This window comes from Gekko japonicus, unplaced genomic scaffold (assembly GCF_001447785.1).
Source record: "Gekko japonicus isolate JY-2015 unplaced genomic scaffold, Gekko_japonicus_V1.1 scaffold1132, whole genome shotgun sequence".
In the NCBI taxonomy this organism is placed as follows: domain Eukaryota; kingdom Metazoa; phylum Chordata; class Lepidosauria; order Squamata; family Gekkonidae; genus Gekko; species Gekko japonicus.
In genome coordinates this window covers 531,553-559,249 of record NW_015170310.1, presented here as the reverse complement: position 1 = coordinate 559,249, position 27,697 = coordinate 531,553, and the positions used below count along the sequence as shown (strand labels likewise).

Here is a 27,697-nt window from a genome sequence, read left to right as displayed (position 1 = left end):
AAGGGGGAGATAAAGAACCAGTTTCAACAAATGTAACATAAGGGGAAGGTGCAGTGTAGGGGTGGGTAGGAGAGAGAGAATAATCAAGACAACTCAACTTTAAACTCGATAATGGATACTACGAACAAGGTAACCAGACAAAATACAAACAAGAGGATAAAAAAGCATGAACCATAAAAGATGTAGGATTCAACGGTGAAAAAGCACCCATTCTCGGCACATATACTCCAGAGACTACTTCAAAAGGATCTAGCTGGCAGAGAGCTGCTCTTTAGATATCGAATAAGTTAACAATAGGCAATAAATAACTTCCATTACCTCTGAGGCAGTAAAAATTTTTGTATAAAAATAGAAATGCTTTTTTTACAAATAAAATTTACAGGCCTGTGGCTTTCTTTTTGTTATCTATTATTAGTATTACTATTTATTAAATTTTTTTATCTTTCAAGAAACATCAAGTATCTTATTTATTTTAAACCCTGTAGCTTTAGAAACAGATCTCTATTTTTTTTTTACACTAATGCTCTTTAAAAAAAAAACCCCTTAAGGACCAAAAAACAAAAAAGGAAAAAAAATTAAATTTATATATATATAAATTTGTCTTTATATATATATAAAGACAACCAGTATATAACAGGATAACATAAACATTGTGTTAAGTTGAACAAAAAATAATAATAATTCAAGCCCCTTATCAAAAACAAACCGAAGTCACGTTAAGTAATGTTGTTTCGAAGTAAGTTCTCCATCTGGCCTGAGGCCATATTGTTAACCTGTAAACTGCTGGTGCCATTTGGGTAAGTCTAGGACCAGATGTACAAATACTTCTATTATCCCCATCAAATGTGTTAAGGACACCAGGGCTGAGCGAGTTAAATGGCCTATTTCTCCCCCACCCTCAACAATTCTGAATCATTGAGATTTCAGAAGGTTTCTCTTCTCCCTCTTTTTAAGCATATATATATATATATATATTAAATCTGTATTTCAAATTCATGTAATTCAAAAGTTATACAATTAGGTCAGTAAAGTCTCCTTTACTGTGGGGGTGGGGAAAATGGAAGCAGGCTTGTAAGAGTATCTGTCTCTTGGCGATGGTTGACAATGTGTTCTTATGTTCTTCCTCAAACCATGCCCACCCCCCCATGGGAGGGTGGGTTGCTCAAGGGACTTACCCTAAGAAATCTAAATTAATAGCAGTAAGCTTCTGGGGTTAAGATCAGTAAGGTTTGCTGTCATTTTTGGAGCGCTTCAGCTGAACTTTCAAGCGTTTCATTCCGATCTGGAAGCCGTTCATAGCCTGTATAGCAGCTTGCGCAGAGACGGGATTGTCGTAGCTAACGAAACCTATAAGACACGAGGCGGGGGTGGGGGAGGGAGGGGAAGGAATGGAAGAGAAAAAGGAATTAGGGTTTGAACAAAAGTAAATGATATAGCTCAGCGAGAGGGGGGAAGGAAGGACCCCCCCCTCAATAATAGGCATTAAACATTTTTAATCATTGGTGGTATAGTACATTTGCCCTGACCTGGCTAGCTCAGGATAGCCTGATCTCATCAGATCTCACAAGCTAGGCAGGGTTGATTCTGGCTAGTATTCAGATAGGAGATCTCCAGGGAATACCAGGGTTCTGACGTGGAGGCAGGCAATGGCAAACCACACCTCTGAACGTCTGTTGCCTCGAGAACCCTATGGGGTTGCTATAAGTCAGCTATGACTTGATGGCAAAAGACAACTTAAGTACATTCACTGCAAGAAAAAAGTAATTTTTTTCAGCGGGTGAAACACAAAGAACAGAGGGGTGCTGCCATACCCATGGTGCAATTCCCCCCCCCCCAACCTGGTTGATAACATCTAGCTTGATTTACCCCATGTCCTCACAACTTTTGTGCCTATCCTTTCTCACAACTCCAGATACATATACAGTTCCGGATGCCAAGTGGGGACTCTCTTGTCTGTGACTAGCCCGTTCGGCAAAAAAAGTGTATCATTTGATCTTATATCCTGACAAAATTCTAGCAAAAAACCATCACTGGCCCTGTTCACACAGAGCATTTGCCCCGCGGAAGGCACGATAGTCGGGCGGATTTTACAAGCTCGATCACACCAGAACATCTGGGAGGTGTAGCGCACCCGTGGCCAACCCGTGGCATACCGCCGAAAATGCGGAGTTAAAAAATACTTGGTCGAAGGTAGTAGCAACTGGTTTGCCACGGGCTGCCTCCGGAATGCCTCGGTGTGATCGTGCCGGCGCGCCGCTTTTTCCTCCGGCCCCTCATTGACACAGAGGGAAGGAACCGTAGTATGCCGCTGACGCGTGGGATCGCGTTATGGCGCATTAAAATGCGGTGCCACAAATAGCCACGCCTCCCCCCCGCGTTATCCGGCCCGTGTGACTGGGGCCACTGTGTTTCTTCTACGTGAATAACTTGTAATGTTGTTAATTGCATCTCTAACCACTTCTCACTACCCTTGGGGCATTCTTCAGCGTGTGAATGAAGTGTGCATGTAAACCATTTAAATTCCGTTCAGACTTCTAGGGGTTAGGCACCACGTATGGATCAGATCATTTCGAGCTATCCTTAAATTAAGGCAGAGTATAAATTGATGATCTAGATTTGAGTCCTGGAGCACTTCAGAGACCAGCAAGATTTTCGGAGTATAAGCTTTTGAGAGTCAAAGCTCCCTTTGTCAGATCTAATGAAGGGAGCTTTGGCTCTTGAAAGCTTAGTACCCTGGAAATCTTGTTGGTCTCTACGGTGCTACTGAACTCAAACCTAGCTCTTCTACTACAGACTAACATGGCTACCCTCTGAAACTATCAGTATGAATTGATGTGCAGTTTGAAACATTTTGCATTCCTGAACTAGGGTTGCAAGACCCCCGCTGGGGGTGGGGGAACCCCTGCTTTTGCGGGGTGCCTCCCCACCACCGGCCAGCTGGCCAGTCAGGGGAAATCCCACCCCCAACTGGCCCAAAAGGCAATGTAATGACATCCCCCAGAAGCGACGTCATCATGTTGCCGACATTGCCTGGTGACACTCTAGTTTTTGGGCAAAACTCTTTGGTAAAATCGGCTACAAACCATAGAGTTTTGCCCAAAAATTAGAGTGTCACCCCCCAATGTCAGCGATGTAATGACGTCACTTCTGGGTGATGTCATTGTGCTGCACGCACAAAGCGTGCAGGGCAGAAGATCCCAGAGAGGACCAGGGATCCCTCTGCCACCTGTCTTGCAGTCCTATCCTGAACTGGTACACCGCCCTGATCTGAATGGCCTAGGGTAGCCCGATCTTATTAGTTCTCGGGAGTTAAGCAGGGTTGGCCCTAGTTAGTATTTGGATGGGAGACCTCCAAGGAATACCAGGGTCATGACATGGAGGCAGGCAATGGCAAACCACCTCTGAATGTCTCTTGCCTTGAAAACCCCACCAGGGGTCACCAAAAATGGACTCTGACTTGACAGCACTTTCTACCCTCAACTCTGCTTCACTAAGGGTCAAATTGAAGAAAATGCTGAACCTCTTCTGAAGCCGAAAAATTCTTTTTTTCATAGCTACCAACTGTGTGTGGGCCCAATCCAGAAAAGGGACTGTGGTGGAGGAAGAGGGGATTTTAAACCTTCCCGCCCAGGCAGTTTTCCTATCAGAAATGGCCTTGGTGAGCTACCGTGTTTCCCCGAAAATAAGACACTGTCTTATATTTATTTTTTTCCTCAAGAAGACACACTAGGGCTTATACCACAAATGCATAGAAATCCTGCTAGGGCTTATTTTTGGGGTAGGTCTTATTTTCGGGGAAACAGGGTACTATTTGCCACATTGGGGAAAATATACAGGAAACATAGCGATTGCTTTGCGGAAGGATACCAGACCAGGAAAACAACTCAGGGTGGGGAGGAACCCTTACCCCAATATGCCATGCTGTTTATTTACAAATAAAAACACAGGGAAGCTTTGTAGATGGAATCTGAAGCATCTTGTTTAAATTTGATCCCAGGTCATATGGTGATCTTTACACTCTTTGGATTATTTGTAATAACACTTTTCTTCTGATTCGTTTCTAGAATTATGTTTTTTCCTACCATTGTACTATTTAATTTTCCCACTTTGTTGTAATAAGCCATTAAAAAAAAAAGAACTGAATTCTGAATACTGAAAAAAGAGGCATAATACCCTCAAGTATCATTCTGCCATTATTACGAATGTTCTTAACTCTGTAGATTCTTTGAGGTGGATTCTGTGGGCCAATTTCTGTTAACAGTGTTGCTTGGCTCTTCCATTGGCTCTTCTTAAGCCAATGTGTGACTCCTGGTGCCGGTAGAAAGCACTACCGTTTACAGAACAGACCCCTGGGATACAAATCCCTCGCCCATTTAAACTAAATTTTAAAAGACTCAAAGTGCAGGTTCGGATTAAAACTAGAACTGAATATTTTGGATTTCAAAAGTTAGGTTCCCAGGTTATGCTTAACATGTAACTATCCCAGAACCCTCTGCAGCCAAGGAAATAGATTTTGAGAAAGAAAGAAAGAAAGAAAGAAAGAAAGAAAGAAAGAAAGAAAGAAAGAAAGAAAGAAAGAAAGAAAGAAAGAAAGAAAGAAAGAAAGAAAGAACCTGCCCTCCATAGAAATTTACACCACTTATGGAAGTAAGGAATGCAAAGCCATGGTTGTGCCTCTTTAGAGTATTATGACTTGTCAAGTACTATAAATTCTACATAGGAACCCCCCTCCTCCTCCCCCCGTCTAATTGCATAGCCTTTCTTAATCCAGGAGAGAGGATTTAACATAATTGCAAGTAATGAGTTAAACGTGGAGCATTTTCTTACACAAAAGAGAATAATTAGGTGTCCATAATAATGTAGCTTGATTGTACAGTAAAATGTCGGTCCCCCACACGGGATATAATTAGTTTCATACATCTGACACTCTCTGTTGAGCATGTCAGAATACATTTTTTTAAAAAAATTCTTTATAAAACTGATTCAACTGCATGTTGGAAGCGTAATGCTTTGAAATGGGGATCAACCAATCCCAGCCACAGGGTTGCCACGGCATCTAGAAATTTCACTGTGGCGCCTAGTATTTTCAGCTTTGGTTTTTATTGTAGTTAGGGCTACCAAGTCCCCCCGGGGGGCGGCTAATCCCCCGCTTTGGAGGCCCGATTTCCACCGCCGCGGAATCGGGCCCCGGGAGGAACCCCACCCCGGCGTGCACGTCAGCTGGATGTGACGTGATGACGCTGGGCACGCTGGGGGCGGGGCCACAGCCATCTGAGGGGGAAACTCTATGTTTTCCCCTCAAATGGCTGTGGTCCCGCCCCCAGCGTGCCCGGCGTCATCACGTCACATCCGGCTGACGTGCATGCGGCACGTGCTTGCGCTCGGGACGCCGTCCGGGAGCCCCCCACCGCGAGGAGCAATGGACTTGGCAACCCTAATTGTAGTGTCTCTTAGGGATCCTCAGTGGAAGTACAAAGGGCTGTATGATATAAAAATAAATGTCCATGAAGTTCTTATTATTACTCGTTCATATGCAAGCTTTTACACCATTCGATAGTGTACGTTCCTTAATCAGTGGCTTGCTATACTAGCTCCAACATTCAAATTAATTGATCTTTTTAAAGCATTGATGGAATTATGAGAAGCTGGGGAGTGGTCAGGCTAGTGGATGGGTTGGGAGAGGTGTAGGGCTGCCAAGTCCCCCCGGGGGGCGGAAATCCCCCCACCCCAGAGGCCCGTTCCCAGATGTCGGGGAATCGGGCCCTGGGGGGAACCCCGCCCCAGCGTGCACGTCACAGGGAAGTAACGTCATGACACCGGGCACGCTGGGGCCGGGGCCACGGCCATACAAGGGAAAACTATGGTTTTCCCTTGTATGGTCGTGGCCCCGCCCCCAGCGTGCCCGGCGTCATGACGTCACGTTTCTGTGACGTGCATGCAGCATGCGTGTGCACACCAGGAGCCACCCCGGAGTCCCCCGCCGGCAAGGTAAGTCGGACTTGGCAACCCTAGAGAGGTGCTCCATTTTCACACAGACCTTCAGCATCCCCACCCCATTGCAACATTTGAGCCACAAAAACACAAGTTTAGAAATAAATCAGACTTGCGCAGAGTGGACAGCAGTATTCATTCACACCTCCCTATTTTCTGTGTGCCTCCCTACGGCCTTGCGCTCTAAATGGTCGCGTACCAAAGCACTTGCTCAGATTGGTCTGTTTGTCAATGAAGACTTTAGCAGAAATAACGTTTCCAAAAGGCATGAACATCTGCAGAATGTCCTGGTCTCCAAACTCCTGCGGGAGGTGGTAAATGAAGAGATTTGCTCCTTCTGGACCTTTGAGGAAAAATGGACAAGCAAACGTCAAGTAATCAGCTGCTTTCTTTTGTACTGAGAACATTCACAGGTTGGAATGGGGACATTTCCATTTCAGCCTCCTTACACACGAATACCCAGGATGTCAAAAACCAACTGCATTACAAATATTCTTGTTTTAACTTGAGTGCTGTTAATAAAATTAACATTACAAGTGAGAGACCTGTAAGGATTGGGGGGCGGCGGCTCTCATTTCCCCCCCTAATACTTTTTATTCCCTTCCCTGACAGCCCCCATAGCCTCTCTCCTTTTCTGCTTCCTTTTCTCCTTCCCATTGACCAGCCAAATGACCTTTTATGCCCCCCAGTTTTCAGCTTTCCTTCCTTCCCAGCCCCAGCAGCCTCTCCCCAGGAAAACTATGGACGAGTTGCGCAGTGCCAGCTGCCAGGACAGACCCAGTTGCAAGGTAGGGAACCTTAAACGACTTGTGGGGGCCGCTTTATTTTCCCCTGAATCCTCTCATCTATACTATTGCTTTTCACTCCTCCTGGCAACCCCCAGATCCTCACCTTTCCTTGCTTCCCTTTCTCCTTCCCACCCAACCCACCAACTTACCTTTTATCTGCCCCCCATCTTCAGCTATAATAATAATTATTTTTTAAACTTTATTTATACCCTGCCTTCCTCCACAATGAGGACCCCAAGCAGCTTACATCATCCTTACAAAAACTACCCTGTGAAGCAGATTAGGCTGATTGATAGTGACTGGCCAAAGGTCACCCAGCAAGCTGCTGTGGCAGAACTAAATTCCTGGATCCTAGTCCAGCACTCTAAACACTGCACCGGACTGGTTTTCGTGTGGTGGCTGCTGTTGAATGGTAGTGAATAGCCAGGCCTGTCAGTGGTCACAGCCAGGCCTGGCCCCAATGAATACTCCCTCAAAGGCCAAAACAGCCCTGTGAACGGCCCCACCCAATCTTCCTACTTTTTACTGGCAAAAACCGAGGCTTGAAGGCTGGCAATACAGTGGCCACTGCAGAAGGCATTCGGCTCGTAAAGTTCTAGATGCTGCTTCTATTGTGGTTTGTTTTGTTTTTTTTTGGTGGGGGTTTACCCCCCTGGTGTATGTTTTTAAGATTTCAGATTTTTCTGCAAACCTGAGGCTTTTTTTAAGGTTTATAGACAGATCTGTTTTGTTGGTCCATGGCTCCAATCTCCAGATTTAAGTATCCACAGATGGGGCCATGTTCAGAATTAGCTATCCTGATTTAAAACTGCGGTTACTAGTAGCATAACTTCACGGCTGTTTCCAGCTGCTGTGAATACAGGAAGTTTGTGGAAGTGGATCCCTCCTGCATTCCCCCACCAGCTCCTTGTACCTCCTGAAAAGGTGTTGTTGAGGATTTAGGAAGGGGCTTCCAGAACAATATTTCACGTGGCTTGGGGGAGGGGGCTGCAGCAAGAAGGGGGAATTGGCCAAAATCCCCTCTTCCCAACACGCAGACATACGCAGTTCTGTGGACAGACCCCTGCATGATATACTGTTCTGCAGAGTTCCCCAATCGCAGTTCTGTGGACAGACCCCTGCATGATATACTGTTCTGCAGAGTTCCCCAATCGCAGTTCTGTGGACAGACCCCTGCATGATATACTGTTCTGCAGAGTTCCCCAATCGCAGTTCTGTGGACAGACCCCTGCATGATATACTGTTCTGCAGAGTTCCCCAATCGCAGTTCTGTGGACAGACCCCTGCATGATATACTGTTCTGCAGAGTTCCCCAATCGCAGTTCTGTGGACAGACCCCTGCATGATATACTGTTCTGCAGAGTTCCCCAATCGCAGTTCTGTGGACAGACCCCTGCATGATATACTGTTCTGCAGAGTTCCCCAATCGCAGTTCTGTGGACAGACCCCTGCATGATATACTGTTCTGCAGAGTTCCCCAATCGCAGTTCTGTGGACAGACCCCTGCATGATATACTGTTCTGCAGAGTTCCCCAATCGCAGTTCTGTGGACAGACCCCTGCATGATATACTGTTCTGCAGAGTTCCCCAATCGTCAGCAGTGGCTTTTTTTTGGGGGGGGGAGGAGAGCGGGAAAGGAGTGAAACGAACCAGCAAATTTGTTCAATTCACAGATTGCACTTGTCATTTTCATTTATTTTTGCTCTGCACTCTCACCAAAATATTAGTAAGCACACACAGAGTCTAAGGCAAGACTTTTTATAAGGCCTGCACTTGGGCATGCCAATGGATAATGAAGATAATCTGCTGTTGCGGAGCTTTTTCTCTGGCCAGGATGCTCCTTGCAGGCCCCATTCAGCTGAAGAAAGGATGTCTAACAAACACATCCCATGTGACTCAAAAAATATATATCGAATCTGGAGCTTTAATAATGTCCATGTACAGCCCTACATTTCTTACTGGAAAATTATTATAGCTCATTGCTGCTTGAATGTCACAATAATTTTAATTTTTAGTTTACTTAGAACATTTGTATCCCATCTTTTGCCCAATTAGGGCCCGTAAGGTGGTGAAAATAAGGCTATAGTTTCTTGTACAGACCTGATACTAGGGGTGTGCAAAATATTTTAAACTGGTATTTTCGGGTTCAGGTTTATTGGACCTAAAAATTTCAGGATTTCTGAAAAATCCCAGATCCCAATACCAGTGCGGTAGTTGGATCAAGGATTTTTCAGAAATCCTGGTTTTTTCTCGGTCCTGTAGACCTGAGAAGAAAAATACTGGTTAATTTTTTTAAAAAAAAGATACTAGTAATTTTGAAAGATATTTAGGTACCTTGAACATATGGGCAGATATTTATTTATTTTATTTGGATTTCTGTCCCGCCCTCCCCGCAGGCTCAGGGCGGCTTACAGAGGCATAACGCCAGATAATAAGAATAAAACAGTATAATATGAGTTACTTACTGTGGTATATCTCTACATTAGCATTTATATAATCTGGTTAACTTACAGGCTCTTGATGTATCTTTGTTATTATACTATATCACACTGTACCATCTTGTTATGTTTTTTTCTTTTTTGAGAAAATGGAATAAAATATTATTTTTTGTAAAAAGCCAGCGCAAAGCTGAGCTGGCGAGAACAATCTTCTCTTTCAGTCTGGGGAGCTGCTGTGCTGCACGGAGCGTCTCTGCTGTTTTCGTATCTGTTTGGCAATTCCCGAATATATCCATGATTTTTTTCGAGAATTCTGTTTCGGTTTTTCTGAGAAAATTCGAATACATTTGAGATGCTGAAATCTACCCGAAAAATACCGCTAAGTTATTTTTCGAGTAGATTTTTGACTTGGGAAGGCCTGAATGCACATCCCTACCTGATACTCTTTCCTTCCAGGCTAAAATTGATCAGAAACCAGGGTATGAGGAGGGGAAAAATAAAACAACAATTCCTGGGAGGGAGAGAGAGAAGCCTTCCCTCATTTCATTAAGCACTTTGTAATTAGTATTAATTTATTCCCAGTGTTAACTTACTGAGGTTTATTTTGCTCTCTTGGCACTGAGTGAGAAGCAATCAATCATTTATTTGCTTCCCCGCAAGACCCTCAATTAAATAAGGAACCCTTCGATGTAATGACGATGTATCTTGTCATTAACCTCCAAATGCAATCAAGTGACAGAAACTGCAGTTTCACAGTACCAGTAAGCTCATTCTGAGCAAGAGCACATTTTTGAAAGGAAGCATGTTTCGAGATATTTTGAGGGCCAAATTGCATCTGTTTGGCCAGGAGTTGGTACTCCCCCAACCCAGCCACATAGCAACATGGAATAATGCTTCTTAGCTGTTTCAGCTTGGGAAAATTGTGTATGTGTGCAAATTGGAGTTCTTCCTCCCCTGGTACTGCAGGCCTGATCCCAAGTGAGCCCTGTGATACTTGAATAAGTTTCCTGCAGCTCACGACCAAAATGTTGATGTCGTTTGGCCTTAATTATAGTGTCCTTGTTTTGCAAAGCAGTAGGCAATGGTCATGCCGGCCACATGACCACGGAAACGTCTTTGGACAGCGCTGGCTCTTCGGCTTTGAAACGGAGATGAGCACCGCAACCCTAGAGTCAGATTCGACTGGCTTTCGAGCAAGGGAACCTTTACCTTTACCTTTACTAGGCAATGTGTGTATTCATACCAATTAACACTGGGTGGCAAAATTTCCAAAGCAAGTGCATATGAATGAGATTTTGGGGACTGGGAAAAAATGTATACAGATCCTCTGTGCATTCTGCATGCACAAACACTGTACACACAGCCCTACAGGCCTACCATTTTTACTGAAGAACAAGCCCCCAAAGTCCAAGCTCACGAACTCTATCTTCCCCTCAAGCATGGCTCAGAGACTGAAGAGTTCCTAACCTGCAACAAACCACAATTTGTTGTGACACTTGAACTGGATGAAATAACAAAGTCTGGTTTGTTTGTTGCTTTAGGGTTCTAAATCAGGATCAAATCACGGTTTGAAATTCTTGTGTACAAGTCAAGAACAAACTACAGTTTGTCACTTTGTCCAGATTGTTAATTTGTAACACATTGCAGTTTGTTACAAAATAGAATACCCTTAACCTACATTGAAGAGAGGAAGGAGTACATGAACCTGAGGACTCGGGAGATTCATTCTTGGATCCAACAAACCATAGTCACATGAATATAACTAGATGAAGCTCTTCTGTTGTTTCCATTATCATCACCTCGTTATCCGTAAGCTTAGAAAGAACATTCGGAAGCTTGAATTGGTTTCTATCCTCCTTGGCTGGTCTAGCACAGGGCTCTCCAATCTTGTTGCACATATGACCACTTTTGGAATTTTGAGAATGAGGAGTGGGTGCCCTACAATATGGCTGCCATGAAGGGGAGGGCCAGTCACAGAATTACTGCCATGTAGGGTTGCCAGAAATTTAGCTATAGGCTGAATTTAGAAGAAGAGACTGGATTTATACCCCACCCTTCACTTGGAGTCTCAGAGCAGGTTACAATCTCCTTTCCCTTCCCCTCCCCACAACAGACACCCTGTGAGGTAGGTGGGGCTGAGAGAGCTCTTTCGAGAACTGCTCGTGAGAGAACAGCTCTGAAAGAACTTGTGACTGACCCAAGGTCACACCAGCAGCTGCAGGTGGAGGATTGGGGAATCAAACCTAGTTCTCCCAGATTAGAGTCCGCGCTCTTAACCACCACACCAAACTGGCTCTCTTTAGATTATTCTGAGGTTCCCTCTAGAACAGTTATCCTGTCTTTGAGTTCCTGGTTTTTTTAAAACAGTCTAAACGACTTACCTTCTTTCTGGCTGCCTGCAGCACTTTGTTGTTGTAACAAACTCTGACTGTACAATGTTGGCAGTGCCGCGGCAGCGTACTGCTGAATTCCTGAGTAGGCTTGGGTGAGGGCATCCATCGTGCCAGCTGTACCATTCGTCAAGCCTGTTGCACCGAGTCCTCCGTTCAGGGCGGCCATACCTGAGAGCATTTGAGCAACTTTACAAAAAACCCAACAATAGAGAAAAGAAATTGCACTTGTTCATTAGTGCTTTCCAAATATCATTGGCATTAATATGACACTGATGACGATGGCCGTGCATGCAAAAAAATTCGGACACTTCACCAGATGGCACAGAGAGAACGACGACAGCAGCAGCGATAATGCACACGCACACACGCACACACACGGAGACTCCAGTTAGGAACGACTTCAGCGCCAACTCAGGTTCACATGCAAACTGCTCCTGGCAAGTATAGGGGCGATCGAGCTCAAGTCGACACAACGCACAAGGCCTGATTACACATGATATTTTCCCTGGGGATTGTTCCTGGGTCAGCTTGAGAGACGTGTTCCGGAATTTCATGCTTCCCAGTCAGATGCAGTCTTGATCTGAATTGGAACCACCGTACATGGGGAGGCAGAGCTCACCCCCATGCACCATTTCCCCAATGTGAATGGGCTCTGGGGAGCCACTATTGGTCCTGGTAGGAAAACACACTGTGGACTCTCCAGTGAAGAAAACAGTGGCTGTTTGGGACCATCTGAAGATAGGTGTACCACAGGGAGAGGACAAAGTGCCCCCTCCCACATGGGCCCAATCCGAATCAAGCCCACATGAACCTGAAGAAGGAGGAGATTGGATTTACACCCCGGCCTTCACTACCCAAAGGAGTCTCAGAGCGGCTTACAAACCCCTTTCCCTTCCCCTCTCCACAACAAACACCCTGTGAGGTAGGTGGGGCTGAGAGAGCTCTTAACAGCAACTGCTCTTTCTCAAGAACAGCTCTGACAGAACTATGGCTTGCCCAAGGTCATCCAGCAGGTGCAAGTGAAGGAGTGGGGAACCAAACCCGGTTCTCCCAGATTAGAGTCCGCACACTTAACCACTACACCAAACTGGCTCTCAAACCTGGGAAATATGGAACTCCTGAACTCTTCTCCCAAGCTGTAGTTAGGCCTGCAGTAATTCTGTAATCTAGGTTCTCACTGAGATAATAAAACCTGCGTCTTTTTGGCCATACCTTTGCAGACTGCAGGTGGTGGTAGGGATTCATGTGGTTGGGTGTTCCTTCATACAAAACAATTCCCTCCACTTAGGAAACTAGTACTTCAAGGAGAAGACCAGGCTAGAACGCTTCTCCATAATACGTCAGTTCTCTATGCAGAGAGGTTTTGTTTTGATGGAGAAATGAGCCCTCCTTATTAGTCTGAGGTGGTCGAAGCCAGACACAGGTATATCACCTCCTGGGAATTCACACCTACGGCTGTAGATGGGAAACAGTTTTTCACAGATATGATGGTTGTGTGATAGAAGTATCACTAGCTGTGGTGTGAACACTTCTCCTGTAGTCTCTCGTAAATAAAAGTAACATTCGTATGCCTGTAACACAACTCCAGCATTTTTTAAAAATGAAAAGCAGACTCAGCTGGCTTTAATCTTTAATGAAGATTTGTGTGTGTGTGTGTTCACGTTTCCCAGCTCAAAATCATTTCCTAAGTCCCCTTTCCCAGGGGCGGATCGAGATGCAGAAACATGTCCACGGAACTGGGCCGTGGGTAGAAGCAGCTGAAGGTGGATTTTCAGTGGGAAAATGTCCAGTGGGAGAAATTATCAAACGCCTCTCCCCTGGCATTCCCTCGCTGAAACGAGCATAACCAGAGTTTATAACATAACACCCAAATATTCAGTGTTCGGTACAGGCAGAGAATAAGGTACCAAGAAAGATAATACAATTACATAAAATTAATGCCATGGGACAAAAAAAAATTAACAGCTCTGTTAGGCTGTGAAATAATTTGTTCCTTTTTTCTTTTCTTTTTTTTTTAAGTGAGAAGGTCCGCTGAAGAACTAAATTAAAACAGGATTGGCAGTTGACACAAGCCCCTGGGAGCAGTCCTGACAGATCGAGGAGGAAGGTGATATCCTAACAGGACAGGGGGGAGGGAGGGGGCTATCTTGTCAATTATAACATTTCTAGCACAAGGTACCCCCCCATGAGCACTTGGTAATCAAGGACAACCGCCCCATCGTGGCCTGTGCCAATTAAGAGGGTTTCCAGTGCATAAATTATACCTTTTGGAATTAGTATAATTCAGGCAGTGCTAACACTTAGCAGAGCTGTGATATTCCACAGCTTTTGCTTAATAAGGTGTCTTGCACTTGAAACTTGAGGGTTTGGGGGTAGGATGATTAAAAAAAAAGAAAGAAAAAAAGAAAAGGAATGACTATACCGGACACCTTACCGTGACAGATAACGCTGACAAGAGAAAACAAGGAGGAAACAGGGATGTATTTTATACCCACTGCCTTTTGGGAAACTCTCTTTAAAAAGAAAACTCTACGCCATAATAAATAATTAGGGATTTAAAATAAAAATAAAAATAACATCCGTGATTGTGGAATAGATCCTCCAGTGGAAATGAGGTACTGGATCATTCTCCTCCCCCCCTTTCCAAATAGGACCAGTATGGCCCATCGACGTTGACCACTCCATCGTCATGGCTGAGTAGAACGTTGCAGCCAATCAGTGCACAAATTTGAAGGATGGACCTGGCCGTAGCTGCTAATTTACCACAGGAAGAAGAAGAGATTGGATTTATACCCCGCCCTTCACTCGGAGTCTCAGAGTGGCATGCAAACTCCTTTCCCTTCCCCTCCCCACAACAGACACCCTGTGAGGTGGGTGGGGCTGAGAGAGCTCTTTCGAGGACTGCTCTTGAGAGAACTGCTCTGAGCGAACTTGTGACTGGCCCAAGGTCACAACAGCAGCAGTTGCATGTGGAGAAGTGGGGGAATCAAACCCAGTTCTCCAGATTAGAGTCCGCCGCTCTTAACCATCACACCAAACTTGCTGGCAGGAAATCAGGCAGCTCTTAAGCCCTTTCTGCAGTCTCCTTTTAACCATGGCGTCCTCCAAGCAGTTCTGCACTAAAATTGATTTCAGCCTTCTTTTTAATCCGGGGTTTCTTTCAGTTCTGCACTAAAACTGAATTCAACCTTCTTTTTATTCCACACACACACACACAGCCGTTTTGTTGTGGACCTAAATCGCCTCGACTTGAACACTGAGAGTGTTCGGAGTGACAGGCAAATACAGAAAGGACCCTAGTGAGTTCTGAATCGAGTTCCACTAGGGTTCCCAGGAAATATCCAGATTACCATCTCTCACTATTTATGGATGACTAAAGAGAACCTCTTCAGTAAAGATGTATTCTTTCTGCTGCATTATTATCGCTCAAGTTGCCGAATGAAATGTGAAAACACCCTGGTTCTTAGAGGACCTCGCTGTAAGAGCTATTCTGTCTCCCTAAGTACACTAGGAGATGTAGTTCTGTGAGAGCGGTTAGGCATCTCAAACAAAATTCCCGGCATACTCCATCAAAACTGTAATAATTTCCAGGGTTCTTTGGGCAGAGCACCATTATAGCCGAACTGATGCAGCTTTAATAAGCGTTTGTTATGTGAATGTGCCCTTAAGCCCGTTAATCAAAGTTCTCTTTTTCGATTCCTTTTTCAATCAAGGCCAAGCGACGTGTGATGGCAGCAAACTCACGCCTTTAAATCTCGGTTCAGACCCTATCACACAAGGGATATCGTTTAAAGGGCCTTCTTGGTAGGGAAATACAAAACCTTCCGTGCTCACTGCCGACTTTACCCTAAACATTCTACTGAACCGGAATTGAAGCTTCAAGCTGGGCTCACTTCCAGCATCAGAGTCCAGCTGGGAAAATGATGTTTAAGGGGACAGAAAGGAAAGAGATTAACGGTAGCTGGGAGGGCTCAGCAACCCCCCCCCCCAAGATCCTTTTGATTTAATTTAGTTGTTTCTAGAAAATTCATCACTGTGACCTGGAGTCTGATCTCATCATACCTCAGAAGCTAAGCAGAGCTTGGTTAGTACTTAGGTGGGAGACCACCAAGGAAGTCCAGGGTCACTATGTAGAGGCAGGCAAATGGCAAACCGCCTCTGAATGTCTCTTGCCTTGGAAACCCTACGGGGTGCCCGTAAGTAGGCTGTGACTTGACGGCACTTCCCATCACCACCAGAAAAGTCACCAGCCGTTTGAATATTGGAACCGGCGCCATGCATGACGTCTGTCCCTTGGAAGTCACCGCAGGCAAACAGATGGGTGGTTAAGTCTGAGAGGGCAGCCATGTTGGCCTGCTGTACAGCAGCCAGATTCGAGCCCAGTCGACACTTTACAGACCAACAAGATTTTCGGTTGTACGAACATTCGAGAATCAAAGCTCACGCCCCGAAAATCTTCTCCATCTCCAAGTGGCTACTGGACTTGAATCTTGGTGGGTTATAAGAACCAGTAAAAGAGTCTCCTAGGCAAGTGGGGAGGGAGCGAGCCACTCGGGTAGTTCAGAACTTGGAAATAATTAACTTTCTGAAACCACTCTTCGAACACCTAGTCAAACTGGACTTGGACTTCCTCGCCATCAGTCATGAAACCGAGCCCTTGCCAGAAGCAAGAACTTTGCTACACAAGGACCCATGCATGCAGCCTCCTCTGCAATTTCTCTGCAGGCTGACCTTTTCTGTCCCCCCCCCAACAAAACCACCACAAGATTCTGAGACCAAAAAAGACGAGGGGAAGGGCTAATGCGAAGCCGAAGAACAAGGACGGGGGGGGGGGGGGGGGAAGGACCACCATGCAGGGCACTCAGGCAAGCAAGACACACTGTGGAGGACATCCATTCCTGTGGGAACACCGTGATAGACTAAATATTGGCAATGACCAAAATACACTCCTTGCATTGCAGAAGGAAATGCAAGGGAAGTTTAGAGCGGAAGCTAGAAGGAAGTGGAGTGTAAAAGGCAGCTGAAATCACCGCCCCTGATGGGACTCTAAAATTGTAATAGAACGAAACAAGCAAACAAAGAAACAAACCCCTGTAGAACAGATAAGGTCACTCCTTTTGCCATTTGGAACGCATTCTCGAGGGCAAAGGGTAACAATGCACGTTCCAGCTTGCCAAGTAAGCCAGAGATGCCAGACTGACATGTGTGAAAGAGACTCTTTCACATTGGTTCTCCGTCCTTTCTAGTCCCACATACAGGGATGAAAAGCGCACATCCTGTCCAGAGTCCCACAACTGTAGGGGCACCAAGGGAGAGGGGGGAAGTGATTTGGAGGGTAAGTGATTCCCTCGCCCACAGCTCATCTGTTCCAAACCATCCCTTCATAAAGCAGCTTTCCCTTAACTGCAACCACTGGGCGGTTTGGTTACAGGTATTGTGTGTGTCAGGTTTACCTGAAGGTTCTTCATTAAAATTTTATTATGAGGAAGAAGTTGGCATCTCACACAGATTTAAACGTAGGGTATCGGACTTATGAATCTGTTCCACTGACTGCGGAATCTTCCTTTGATGCTAGGAAAGTTCCTCTGATACAGCATGCCTCTTTGGCCGAAGGAATTCTGCTTGCATGGGGGTGGGGGGCTGGGGGGGGCAGACACTGCAGAATGGATTCATAGAATACAACTATGGTTTCCAGGCCACAGCTAAAAACCTCTGGGAGAAATTGGGGGATGGAGCCTGACGCATTGGTGTTGTGCCAGCACACTGATGTCACTTCTGGTAAAAACCAGATGTGACATCTTTAGACACTCTAGAAGAAGAAGAAGAGATTGGATTTTATACCCCACCCTTCACTCCGAGTGGCTTACAGTCTCCTTTCCCTCCCCTTCCTGTGAGGTAGGCGGGGCTGAGAGAGCTCTTTTGAGAACCGCCCTTAAGAGAACAGCTGTGCCAGAGCTTGTGACTGACCCAAGGTCACACCAGCAGCTGCATGTGGAGGAGTGGGGAATCAAATCTGGTTCTCCCTGATTAGAGTCCGCACTCTTAACCACTACACCAAACTGGCTCTCCAAGTGTTTATATGTCTAGTGTTTTATAAAGGTCTATGGTTTTACCATAGAGCATCCACCATGTCAGCTCTGGTTTTTACCGGAAGTGACATCAACGCTCCAGTGTGATGCCGGAGCATTCCTCCCCCGCCCATTTCCTCCCACTGGTGAGCACCAAGCTGGTATGATTCACATGCTATAAAACAATGGCAGGAGGAAAGAGCCTGAGGTTCACACACCTCCCACAGTACACAGAATGTGGATGTGTGCATGAAACTATGCCACTGTGCACATTCTTGTCCATGAGAACAAGTCACTCATTTGGTCTCCCTGCCACAAAAGAGGGCCAGAAAGATTGCACAGCAAGGGGTGAATGGCGCATGAATGAGGGCATGCCAGGCTCTGTTTCACACGAAACACTGGCAGTGAGGTGTGTGCAGCTACAGTCCTTACTTCCACATCCTTTTGTAGGCAAAAGCCCCCATTAGCTGCATGAAGCTGGTCAAGTGTACAGACACATGACCTGAGGACTCTCAGAAGAACAGCCCGCCTCACAAGGCGAGGGCAGAAGGTTTACAAAATATGTCTCGACTGTGGGGAGCGTGAACATGAAATCCCGACATCTGTCACAACATTAAGTCTTACACAATAACTGACTGCAACAAACTGGACAGCCAAACGTTAGAATCATTACGGAGCCACGCAGTGCTTTGGTGTCTCTCTGGCTACGTGTATACATGTTGCTGCTGCCACCATCTTGGTCTCCTTCACGTAGGGTTGCCAAACCTGTTTATTCCTGTGGCGGGGAGCTCCCGGACGGCGTCTCGGTTGTGCGCGCGCCGCATGCACGTCACCCGGATGTGACGAGATGACGCCGGGCACGCTGGGGGCGGGGCCACAGCCATTTGAGGGGAAAACTATGTTTTCCCCTCAAATGGCTGTGGCCCCGCCCCCAGCGTGCCCAGCGTCATCACGTCACATCCGGGTGACGTGCACGTCAGGGTGGGGTTTCCCCCGGGACCCGATTCCGTGGCGGCAGAAATTGGGCCTCCAAAGCGGGGGGAAATCCGCCCCCCCGGAGGGATTTGGCAGCCCTACCTTCATGAGCCCAAGAAAGTAGGCCCCAGGCGTCCTGTTTCAAGCTGAACATTCCTCCCACCTTGAAGCAGAGGAGGTTCTCTAACCTTCTCTTCTCCAATCCAGTTTCCTTTGACAGTGCTCTCTCCTCTGCTGTTGACTCCTTCCTGCTTCTATCTTAGGTTGGGTGGGAGTGGGAGACAGCAGCCGAAGGACACAAGGAGAGAGCTATTTCATGCCAGATGAGAAGAAAGCCCCTCTGTGAAACACTGCTGCTTGTCTAAAGTAGGCCTCTGCTTGCCAAGGAACTTCTAAGAAGGGATATTGTATACATGTTCTATGGATCGACACACCAACCCTTTGAGAATTTATTTGCAGGAAATGACCAGTCTAATGACACTGCCTAAGTGCAAAGAGAAATGGCTGCTACTGGCGGGGTTGGATTTATGATATATCGATGAGTGTTCAGTCCAGTTTAGGTTCTTTGCAATGGATTAGTTATCAGAAGGGCATATCACTTGCTATCTGCCCAGGCGCCTTTTTAATGGGGAATCAATTCATTAGAGAAGGAGGCAGGCAGGCATTTTGGACCTAATTCAGGAAAATGTTAACATTCTTATAGCTTGCCCAGCACAACGAACAGGAAAAATGTGATGTCTCTATCATGGCATTATGTATGTATGTATGTATGTATGTATGTATGTATGTATGTATGTATGTATGTATGTATGTATGTATGTATGTATGTATGTATGTATGTATGTATGTATGTATGTATGTATGTATGTATGTATGTATGTATGTATGTATTGCATTTATATCCCATCCACCCCGTAAATGGGCTCAGGGCGGGTTACAATATTTCCATAAATACAATAAAATTTTAAAACACATTATAAACCTATAAAATCAGTAATCGTAGCTCGCCGTAGGGTGAATCCAACCCACTGATGTAGGTAAGTATGGCCGGTTATCAGTGGGTGGGAGACAGCAACCTTGGGGGGCCATGTGTGGTAGGGTTGAGAGGATGTCCCCCATTCCGTTTCTGCGTCATCCCCAAATTTCTCCCTGAGCTGCATTCCACGCCTCCTTTATTCTAATGTAACTGGGAGAATTTCTAAAATTATTTTCAGAATTGGATTGCGCATCGTTTGTTGCATTCTACCCATTTGCATCTTCTCCTCTCCTCCGCATTGCCGATGGACACACGCGTATTGATAAAACAAGGCAGGAGGGCACCCGGCACGTGACTGGATCCATGAGTGCATCAGGATTCCTTTTATCCGATGTTTTAGCTGATGGGCAGTGCAGTCCTGCTCACTGGTAAAACACCACTCGCAGTTTCAATACAATCCCGTGAAGACTGGTTGGGACCGAAGTGCTTCATCAGTGCACATGTGCATATCATTCGAGTCCCGTAGCAGCTTAAAGACCAAGAAGATTCCCAACGTATAAGCTTTCCAAAGTCATAGCTCTGTCAGATAGGAGCTCTGATTCTCAAAAGCACATACCCTGGAAATCTTGTTGATTGTACCTCAGTGGGGTACAATGCCATAGAATCCACCCTCCAAAGCATCCATGTTTTGCAGGGGAACTGACCTCTGAAGTCTGGAGAGGAGTAGTAATTCCAGGGGATCCCCGGGTCCCACCTGGAGGCGGGCATCCCTAACGGTTAAGAAGAAGAAGAGGAGATTGGATTTATACCCCGCCCTTCACTACCCAAAGGTGTCTCAGAGTGGCTTACAAACTCCTCTCTCTTCCCCTCCCCACAACAGACACCCTGTGTGTGACATAGGTGGGGCTGAGAGAGCTCTTTCCAGAACTGCCTTTTCAAGGACAGCTGTGCCAAAATTATGGCTTGCCCAAGGTCATCCAGCCAGGTGCGAGTGGAAGAGTGGGGAATCAAACCCAGTTCTCCCAGATTAGAGTCCGCGTACTTAACCACTATACCAAACTGGATAACAATGGATAACCTTGCTACCAGCAGCTGCCATAGCAGCAGTCTTCCTCGCTTGTTTCATGAGACTCTGCCCATTAGAAGTGGGGGTTCTAATGTCCTGGCCCCACTGGTGGACCTCCTGATGGCACCTGGTATTTTTGGCCACTGTGTGACAGAGTGTTGGACTAGATGGGCCTTTGGCCTGATCCAACATTGGCGTCTCTTATGTTCTTATGCCCAGTTTTCATAACCTCCTGAATCAGAAGAAGACTCTTCTAGAATCAGGATTGGTCTCCAGAAGCCTAACTCATGTCCTGCCTGAAAAAAAAAAACCTCTTTTAAAGAAACACAAGCATTTGTGTTGTGGGTCTCTAAGATAGGAAAAACTTTTTAAGGTCTTGGCACTGCAGAGGCTGAGAACAGAACTCCGTCACTGTCACCAACTGTTTGGGATTTTTTTGTTTTGTTTTGTTCCATAGTAACATTCACTGTTAGTGTTCCTACGGTGATTACAGGGAAATTGCTGGAGTGTCCACCACAGCAATAAATACTCACTGTTTACGGTACCTGCTAGTGCATTAATATTATTCAGTCCAACAGTGGCTCCAGCCAGTCCTTGGAGAGTGCCCAGAGAAGTCAAAGAATTCATGGCCGCCCCAGCTGTGGAATTCGCCGTCGATGCAGCCACTACAGGAGGCAAAAGAAGGGTGAATAAGCAGGAATTAGAATTGGTCAATGGCCCACCACTTTCAACGGCATGTCTCTCACACAATCATCAACCGCAAAAGTTCTGCAGCAAATACAGAAGAACATGACAGAAGGCGTCCGTTTTTGGAAGTGCCTAAAAAAGTGCCACTGTAGGGCAGAGATGGCATATCAAACCATGTAACTGGGCAGTTCCTAGCACTCTGTCCACAGAATATGGCACTTTCTTGCACTCCTCTGTGTTCCTGTACTCTTTCGACAGTTGACAAGTTGCTTGGAAACATCAAGAAGCCCTATTTTAAGTACCACCCGGAGCAAATGTTAAGGTGTAGGGAGCAGATCTGGTGTAGAGAATGAGCTGTAATTTAGGAAGGCTTCTAGTTGTCATTTGACACCTGGAAAGCCTGACCCACACAGGTTGGGGGGCTGGAGGGAGGGAGGACAAGAGGATGAAATCACTCTTTGTTCTTCCACAAGTGGAGGTCTGTACGAAGAAAGGAATGGACTTCATTCCCATGTTCCTCCTCACTCCATCCCACTCAACTACACCAAGCCCAGTAGTGATCTTTCTGGGGACGAGAAGAGGTTGCAGGACTGGGGAGAAGTGTGGGAAAGCCTTCATTTATGGAGGGCTGGGGGAGAGAAGGCGGCATGATATAGTCTGATCTCATCAGATCTTGGAAGCTAAGCATGGTTGGTACTTGGAAGGGAGACCTCCAAGGAAGGCTCTGCAGAGGAAGCTTCTCGCTTGTCTTGAAAGCCCCTCGCTGGGGTCACCCTAAGTCGGCTGCAACTTGGCCGCACTTTACACACACACACATGGATGGTTGACTACAATCCATACCATTTGCTTTGTTCAGTGCATGACAGACATATCAACACACCCCACTTATGTGAAAATCAACATCGTCCTTGGAGCTTTCATCCGTCTTCTGATTATCAGTTGTTGCAACAAGTTTGCATTGTGGGTGGGCAGAACTGGATGGGTTATTGTGGGTGAAGCTTGGAATTCCGCCAACTTTGCTGGGTAGCAGCTGCCTCTTAATTTTTTTTAAAAAATGTATGATATCCCATCCCCCACTTACTACCAAGAAGTTCATATTAAGTTTGTATCTCCTATAATTAGTAGGTACCCTGGCCGTCCAGAATCACTGTATACTAGAATGCTGCTAATTGGTGAAAATCTGCTGGTTATAGCGAATAGTGCAAAGTTTCTTGTGGCTGCTTACAGAATTTGGCAGATAAAGGCTGACATTTAAGAAATGTCAAAATTGTATTTTTAAATAGTTTAAAGTATTTATTATGTTTTAAATACTAAAATCATTAATAGTCTTTTAAATTTGGAGTATACAAACCAGTTTTATCCTGTGCTAGTCAAGGACCATTTTAATAAAGATTGATTGAACTGTCTTTAACGGAAGATTGTGTCAACGTGCCTGTTTTTCTAGACGGCTTTGCGTGGAGCAGTGCCACATTGTCTTGGGGTCGATGGCAATTTAATGTCAGACAAATGTGGAGTGAACTAGTCAGCTGCCAATGACTAGTAAACTTTTATGGAATGCTATTTCTTTATTTCATTTGGCCATCCAATGAGAAGGGAGCCCTCACTGGAGAAGACCCTGATGCTGGGAAAGATTGAAGGTCAAAGAAGACGGGGACGGCAAAGGATGAGATGGTTAGACAGTGTCATAGATGCAACGAACATGAAGTTGAGCAAACTTCAGAGGACGGCGGAAGACAGGAAGGCCTGGCGTGATCTGGTCCATGGGGTCGCGAAGAGTCGGACTCGACTGTGCGACTGAACAACAACAACATTTCTTCACAACCACACAGCTCCGTAGTAAGCCAGAGATGACTGAAATTATTCAGGATATTGTTTTCTTAACACAGATGTCTAGTAGTTTCCCCGGAGGAAGCAAACACATGTTACCAATCTATCAGCCAACCTAAAATCAGCTTGATAACAGAGTCTCGCTTACACCCATTGGTCTTTTTCATCACTCGGCGGCAACCTGAGCCAGAAATGGCATGCAGCTGTTCTGGCCACATCGGGGGAATTAACGCAGGCATGCTGTTAGAGCATCCCGGCCAAAGGCAACAGAGGAAAGAACGCCACACTTCTGCTCTTCAACCCCGACTACTATTAACACACCTGGAGGCAGAACCAAATCAACACTTCGAAAGTTATGTCTGAGCTGTGGGCGGAGACTCTTGCAGCCTTCTTTATAACCCTTGCCTTAGCTATGCAGGGCTCTTTTTGGGCAGGAACGCACAAGAACAGAGTTCCGGCTGGCTCCCGAGTTGGCCACGCCCAGCAGGAGCTCATTAGCATAATAGGCCACACCCAACAGCTACATTAGGGGTGTGTGGCCTAACATGCAAAGGAGTTCCTGCTCCAAAAAAGCCCTGGGTTTTGACAACAAACAAGGTAAACAGAATAAGAAGGGAGAGGTGGGTGTGGCTGGATGACCACACTTCTGGTAACACGGGGGTGTGGCCTACTATGCTAATGAGCTGTGCTGTCAGGGTGTGGCCTAATATGCTAATGGATTTTGCTGTTGGGTGTGGTCTATTATGCTAATGAGCTCCTGCTGGGCTTTTTCTACAAAAAGAGCCCTGGCTATGCCTGTTGCTGCCCGTTCAGGAGTTGACAGATTGCTGGAAAGCACCAACAAGGCGTATTGATTTCTCCTCTGTTATAAACTCACTTGGTAGCCTTTCATCCTCAGATTCCTTTAAGATGATACGTCCCCCTACCTCGCCTCCACGGATCTTCATCACAGGGCCTTCTACAGGTGCCTGGCCTGCAAACTGCCCAATTGTCAACCACCAGGGCAAGGGCATTTTCAGGACTTGTCCCCCCTCTCTGAAACCAGCTCCCTGGGGAAGTTTGTGCCCCACGGGATCTTTCAGCATTCCATAGGGCATGTTAGGCTGTTTTGTGTGGCCTTCGGCTCAAGTTAGGAGCTGGGGAGCGGGCCAGTTTTTTTCATTTTCGTTTTAATGTTGTGCAGCCTTTGGTTAGCATTATGAACCAGGACAATGGCCAGTTGTTTTAATTGTTCAGAGTGGTTTGCTGTTAAGGTGATGTTTTAACTAGTTTTACTGTTCTGTGTTTACCGCATTTATTTTTATTTGTATCTCTATTTGTTGTGTTTTTAAATAATGTAAGCCACCCTGAAAGGGTATAAAAATAAACAAATAAATATTTTGAATAGTTCATCTTTGATTTTCCATTTCTTCTTCTTCATCACCACCACCATCATCTAATAGTGTTCAATTCAACATAAATTGCTCTATGCCTGGCATATCTCCCTGCGCTTTAAATCTGTAGGGAGATGGGCCGGACATATAATGACGTAATATCAAATCAAACACGAGAGGGAGCCAAATACATGCAGAAAAGGGAAAAACAACAACAACCCACCCAAAGCAATAGGGACACACAAGCAACAAAAATCAGAATGTGGAAGAGACCCAACTATCTGGTCCCTTTCTCAAATTGGAAATGTTGGGGATTGAACCTGGGACCTCCGGCATGCAAAGTGGATGCTCTACCAATTAAGTCATAGCCCCTCCCTCTTAAACACTGGAATAGAAAAAGGGGAATATAACAGTGTCTACCATTGGCCAGCTGGTTCATCCCAAAAGTGATAGTGACTTGGCAGGTGAGCTGTACCTTATTGAAAGATTAGTTCGGTAAAGGCTAACTGCAGCTCATATAATGATCTTTTGTGATTGTCAATTTCTATTTTTTTTTTAAATCCCAAATTTAAATTCTATTACTCGCCTTCACAGCATGACAACAGAGTCAATGTAAATTGGTTCAATGTGCCAACTTTCATATTAAATGGGGGAAAAAATCCTTCACTTTTATGTGTCTTGGGACATTTGACGTAAGGTGGAAAAAAACACTGAAAAACACTGCTAACCTTTTCGGGCAGACTCCCTCCAGTTCTGAGCCGGCATGCAGTAAATAACTAATGTCCTACTACGTTACAGTGCTTTTCTAAGAATTTAGTTAATTAGCATTTGATGGATTAGAAGTCCTTTAATGTGCCACGAAACATCCCAGTCCAGAGAAAAGCAATCTCTTTATTTTTGGACACCCGCAAAATTGTCTGAACCGTGAGGCCCGGCACTTGGGGCTGCGACGAGCCACTTAATATTAAAACTCCTTCAGGTGTGCAGTTTTGTTCAGCTTTAAATTAATTCTTTCTTAGAACTCACAGTTCACTACCGGCTGGTGCTTCTTCGTAAATCGCTATGGCATACGGAGTAGCATGTCTACCCTGCGTACGGCCAGGTTGACAGCAGCGCCTGATAACTTCATGGCAGAAAATAACCCAGAGAAGTCGGCAATATATCTGCGGTCTGCTCGATACGTGCAGTTTGTGCTAATAGGCTCTTCTTTGGGGCTGATAGGTCTGTGCTGGTGCAGACGCGGAATATGGTTCAGCGTAGGGCTCCTAGAGACCCTGATAGGGCCCAATCCTGTCTTGATACCAAAGAGGAAGGAAGGAAGGAAGGAAGGAAGGAAGGAAGGAAGGAAGGAAGGAAGGAAGGAAGGAAGTTACCCTAAAAGATTAGTGAGTTTCAGGAAGTGTAAAACAAATTCATGCTTCTGGTATGCAGATAAACGAGGGTCAAGCATCGCATGTCCAGGCTTGCTAGACTCCTCGCTAGTCTCTAGACCTCCTCTAGCTTTCTAGACTAAAGGTCTGTGGCTTTGAGCTAAGATTGTCAGCTGCATGGTGGAAACTCCTGGAGATTTGGAGATGGAACCTAGGGAGGGGAGGGTTGGAGGAGTGTTCCCTCTAAGCTGAGTTAGTGTGAGCTAGCTCACAGTTTTTTAGCCTCTGGCTCACACATTTTTGTCTTTGGTTAGGAAGGAGGGCTCCAGAGCAAACTGATTTATGCAGTAGCCAAATCGCTCACTCACAACTTTAATGCCAGTAGCTGACAAAGCAGAATTTTTGCTCACAAGACTCCACAGCTTAGAGGGAGCATTGGCGGAGAGGAGGGACCTCAGTGAGGTATAACATCATAGAGTCCATTCTCCAAAGCAGCCATTTTCTCCAGGGGAAGGGATCTCTGTAGTCAGTTTGGTGTAGTGGTTAAGTCAGTTTGGTGTAGTGGTTAGGTGCACGGACTCTAATCTGGGAGAACCGGGTTCGATTCCCCGCTCCTCCGCTTGCACCTTCTGGTATGACCTTGGGTCAGTCATAAGTTCTTTCAGAGCTGTTCTCTCAAGGGCTGTTCTCGAGAGAGCTCTCTCAGCCCCGCCTACCTCACAGGGTGTCTGTTGTGGGGATCCTCCTCCTCCTCCTCCTCCTCCTCTTCTTCTTCTTCTTCTTCTTCTTCTTCTTCTTCTTCTTCTTCTTCTTCTTCTTCTTCGTTGTAATCCCAGTAGAACTCCAAGCCACATCTGGAGGTTGGCAGCCCTATTCTTTAGAATATTCTAGCCATGAGGCTTGATTCCACGTTCCTCCATTTTCCTCTGTCTTAAAAAATAAAAATCTTTCACAAAAGTTCAACCTTTTTAAAAAAGTCTTCTAAGATGCCGCCCGTGGAGCAAAGCATAACCTGAATCTTAAGTGAAAAAAGGGTACGGAGGATTTTAAAACCGATCTCTTCCAAGACGAGCCGCCTCATTTACACAGATCCATTTGGAAAACTGTCAAACAGGTAAAGCTATTTTGGGGATATTTTTGAGGGGAAGCAAAGCGTACATAGCACAGTGGGAATGCCGGCCTATAACAAAATGTCACCACTGCAGGCTTGAACTGCCTATTGGAGAGATGCGTATTGTGTTCAAGCAGGGAAGCTTTCAAAAGATGTCAGGCTTCGACTTTTGTGATGCCTCTCCGAAGCATCCTAAATTTTCTATAGAAACGGCCTGCGTTTCAAACAATTGTGTTCTAGACTCGCATGCCTTTCCCCTCACAAAGACAACCTTTCTGCGCTAAGGATAACATAATGAATAACGCATAAATCATTTAACTGCATCCCAAGGGCGAAGGCACAGATATTCTATCCGTACAAATAGATTTTTTTTTCCCCGAACAGACAAAGGGGTCAACGGATTCAAGCAACGACGATTCACGTTTAAGATGGGAGATCAAGTGAATTAATTGTAGCGAAACAGACAGCAGATGTTTTTATTGATGTTGCACATGTAGATCAGAGACTGGAGGGGGAGTGGAGCTACTCTCAAGCCCGTCGGTTGAAGCCCAATGCTGGGATGGCATCTCTAATTATTAGAGTAGCTCAAGTCTGACGGACATCCCTGGCAGATGGAGTTAACGTTGGCCGGGCG

At 45.7% G+C, this 27,697-nt stretch overlaps 1 protein-coding gene across 4 annotated transcripts in view; it reads right to left on the bottom strand.

Moving 5' to 3' along the window:
• The window catches only part of CELF2 (CUGBP, Elav-like family member 2), a 468,221-nt gene that overhangs the window by 566 nt on the left and 439,958 nt on the right, over window positions 1-27,697 (bottom strand). For 2 of the 4 annotated variants that reach the window (XM_015417989.1, XM_015417992.1), the window contains 4 exons: window positions 21,241-21,360; window positions 11,599-11,778; window positions 6,191-6,334; window positions 1,176-1,347 (listed from right to left, as the gene is read on the bottom strand). In XM_015417989.1, coding sequence (XP_015273475.1) covers window positions 1,220-1,347; window positions 6,191-6,334; window positions 11,599-11,778; window positions 21,241-21,360 — 572 coding nt within the window. In that variant the 3' untranslated portion in view covers window positions 1,176-1,219. Of the gene's footprint in view, window positions 1-1,175; window positions 1,348-6,190; window positions 6,335-11,598; window positions 11,797-21,228; window positions 21,361-27,697 lie in introns of all 4 variants that reach the window. The other 2 variants (XM_015417991.1, XM_015417990.1) reach the window with 2 other exon arrangements.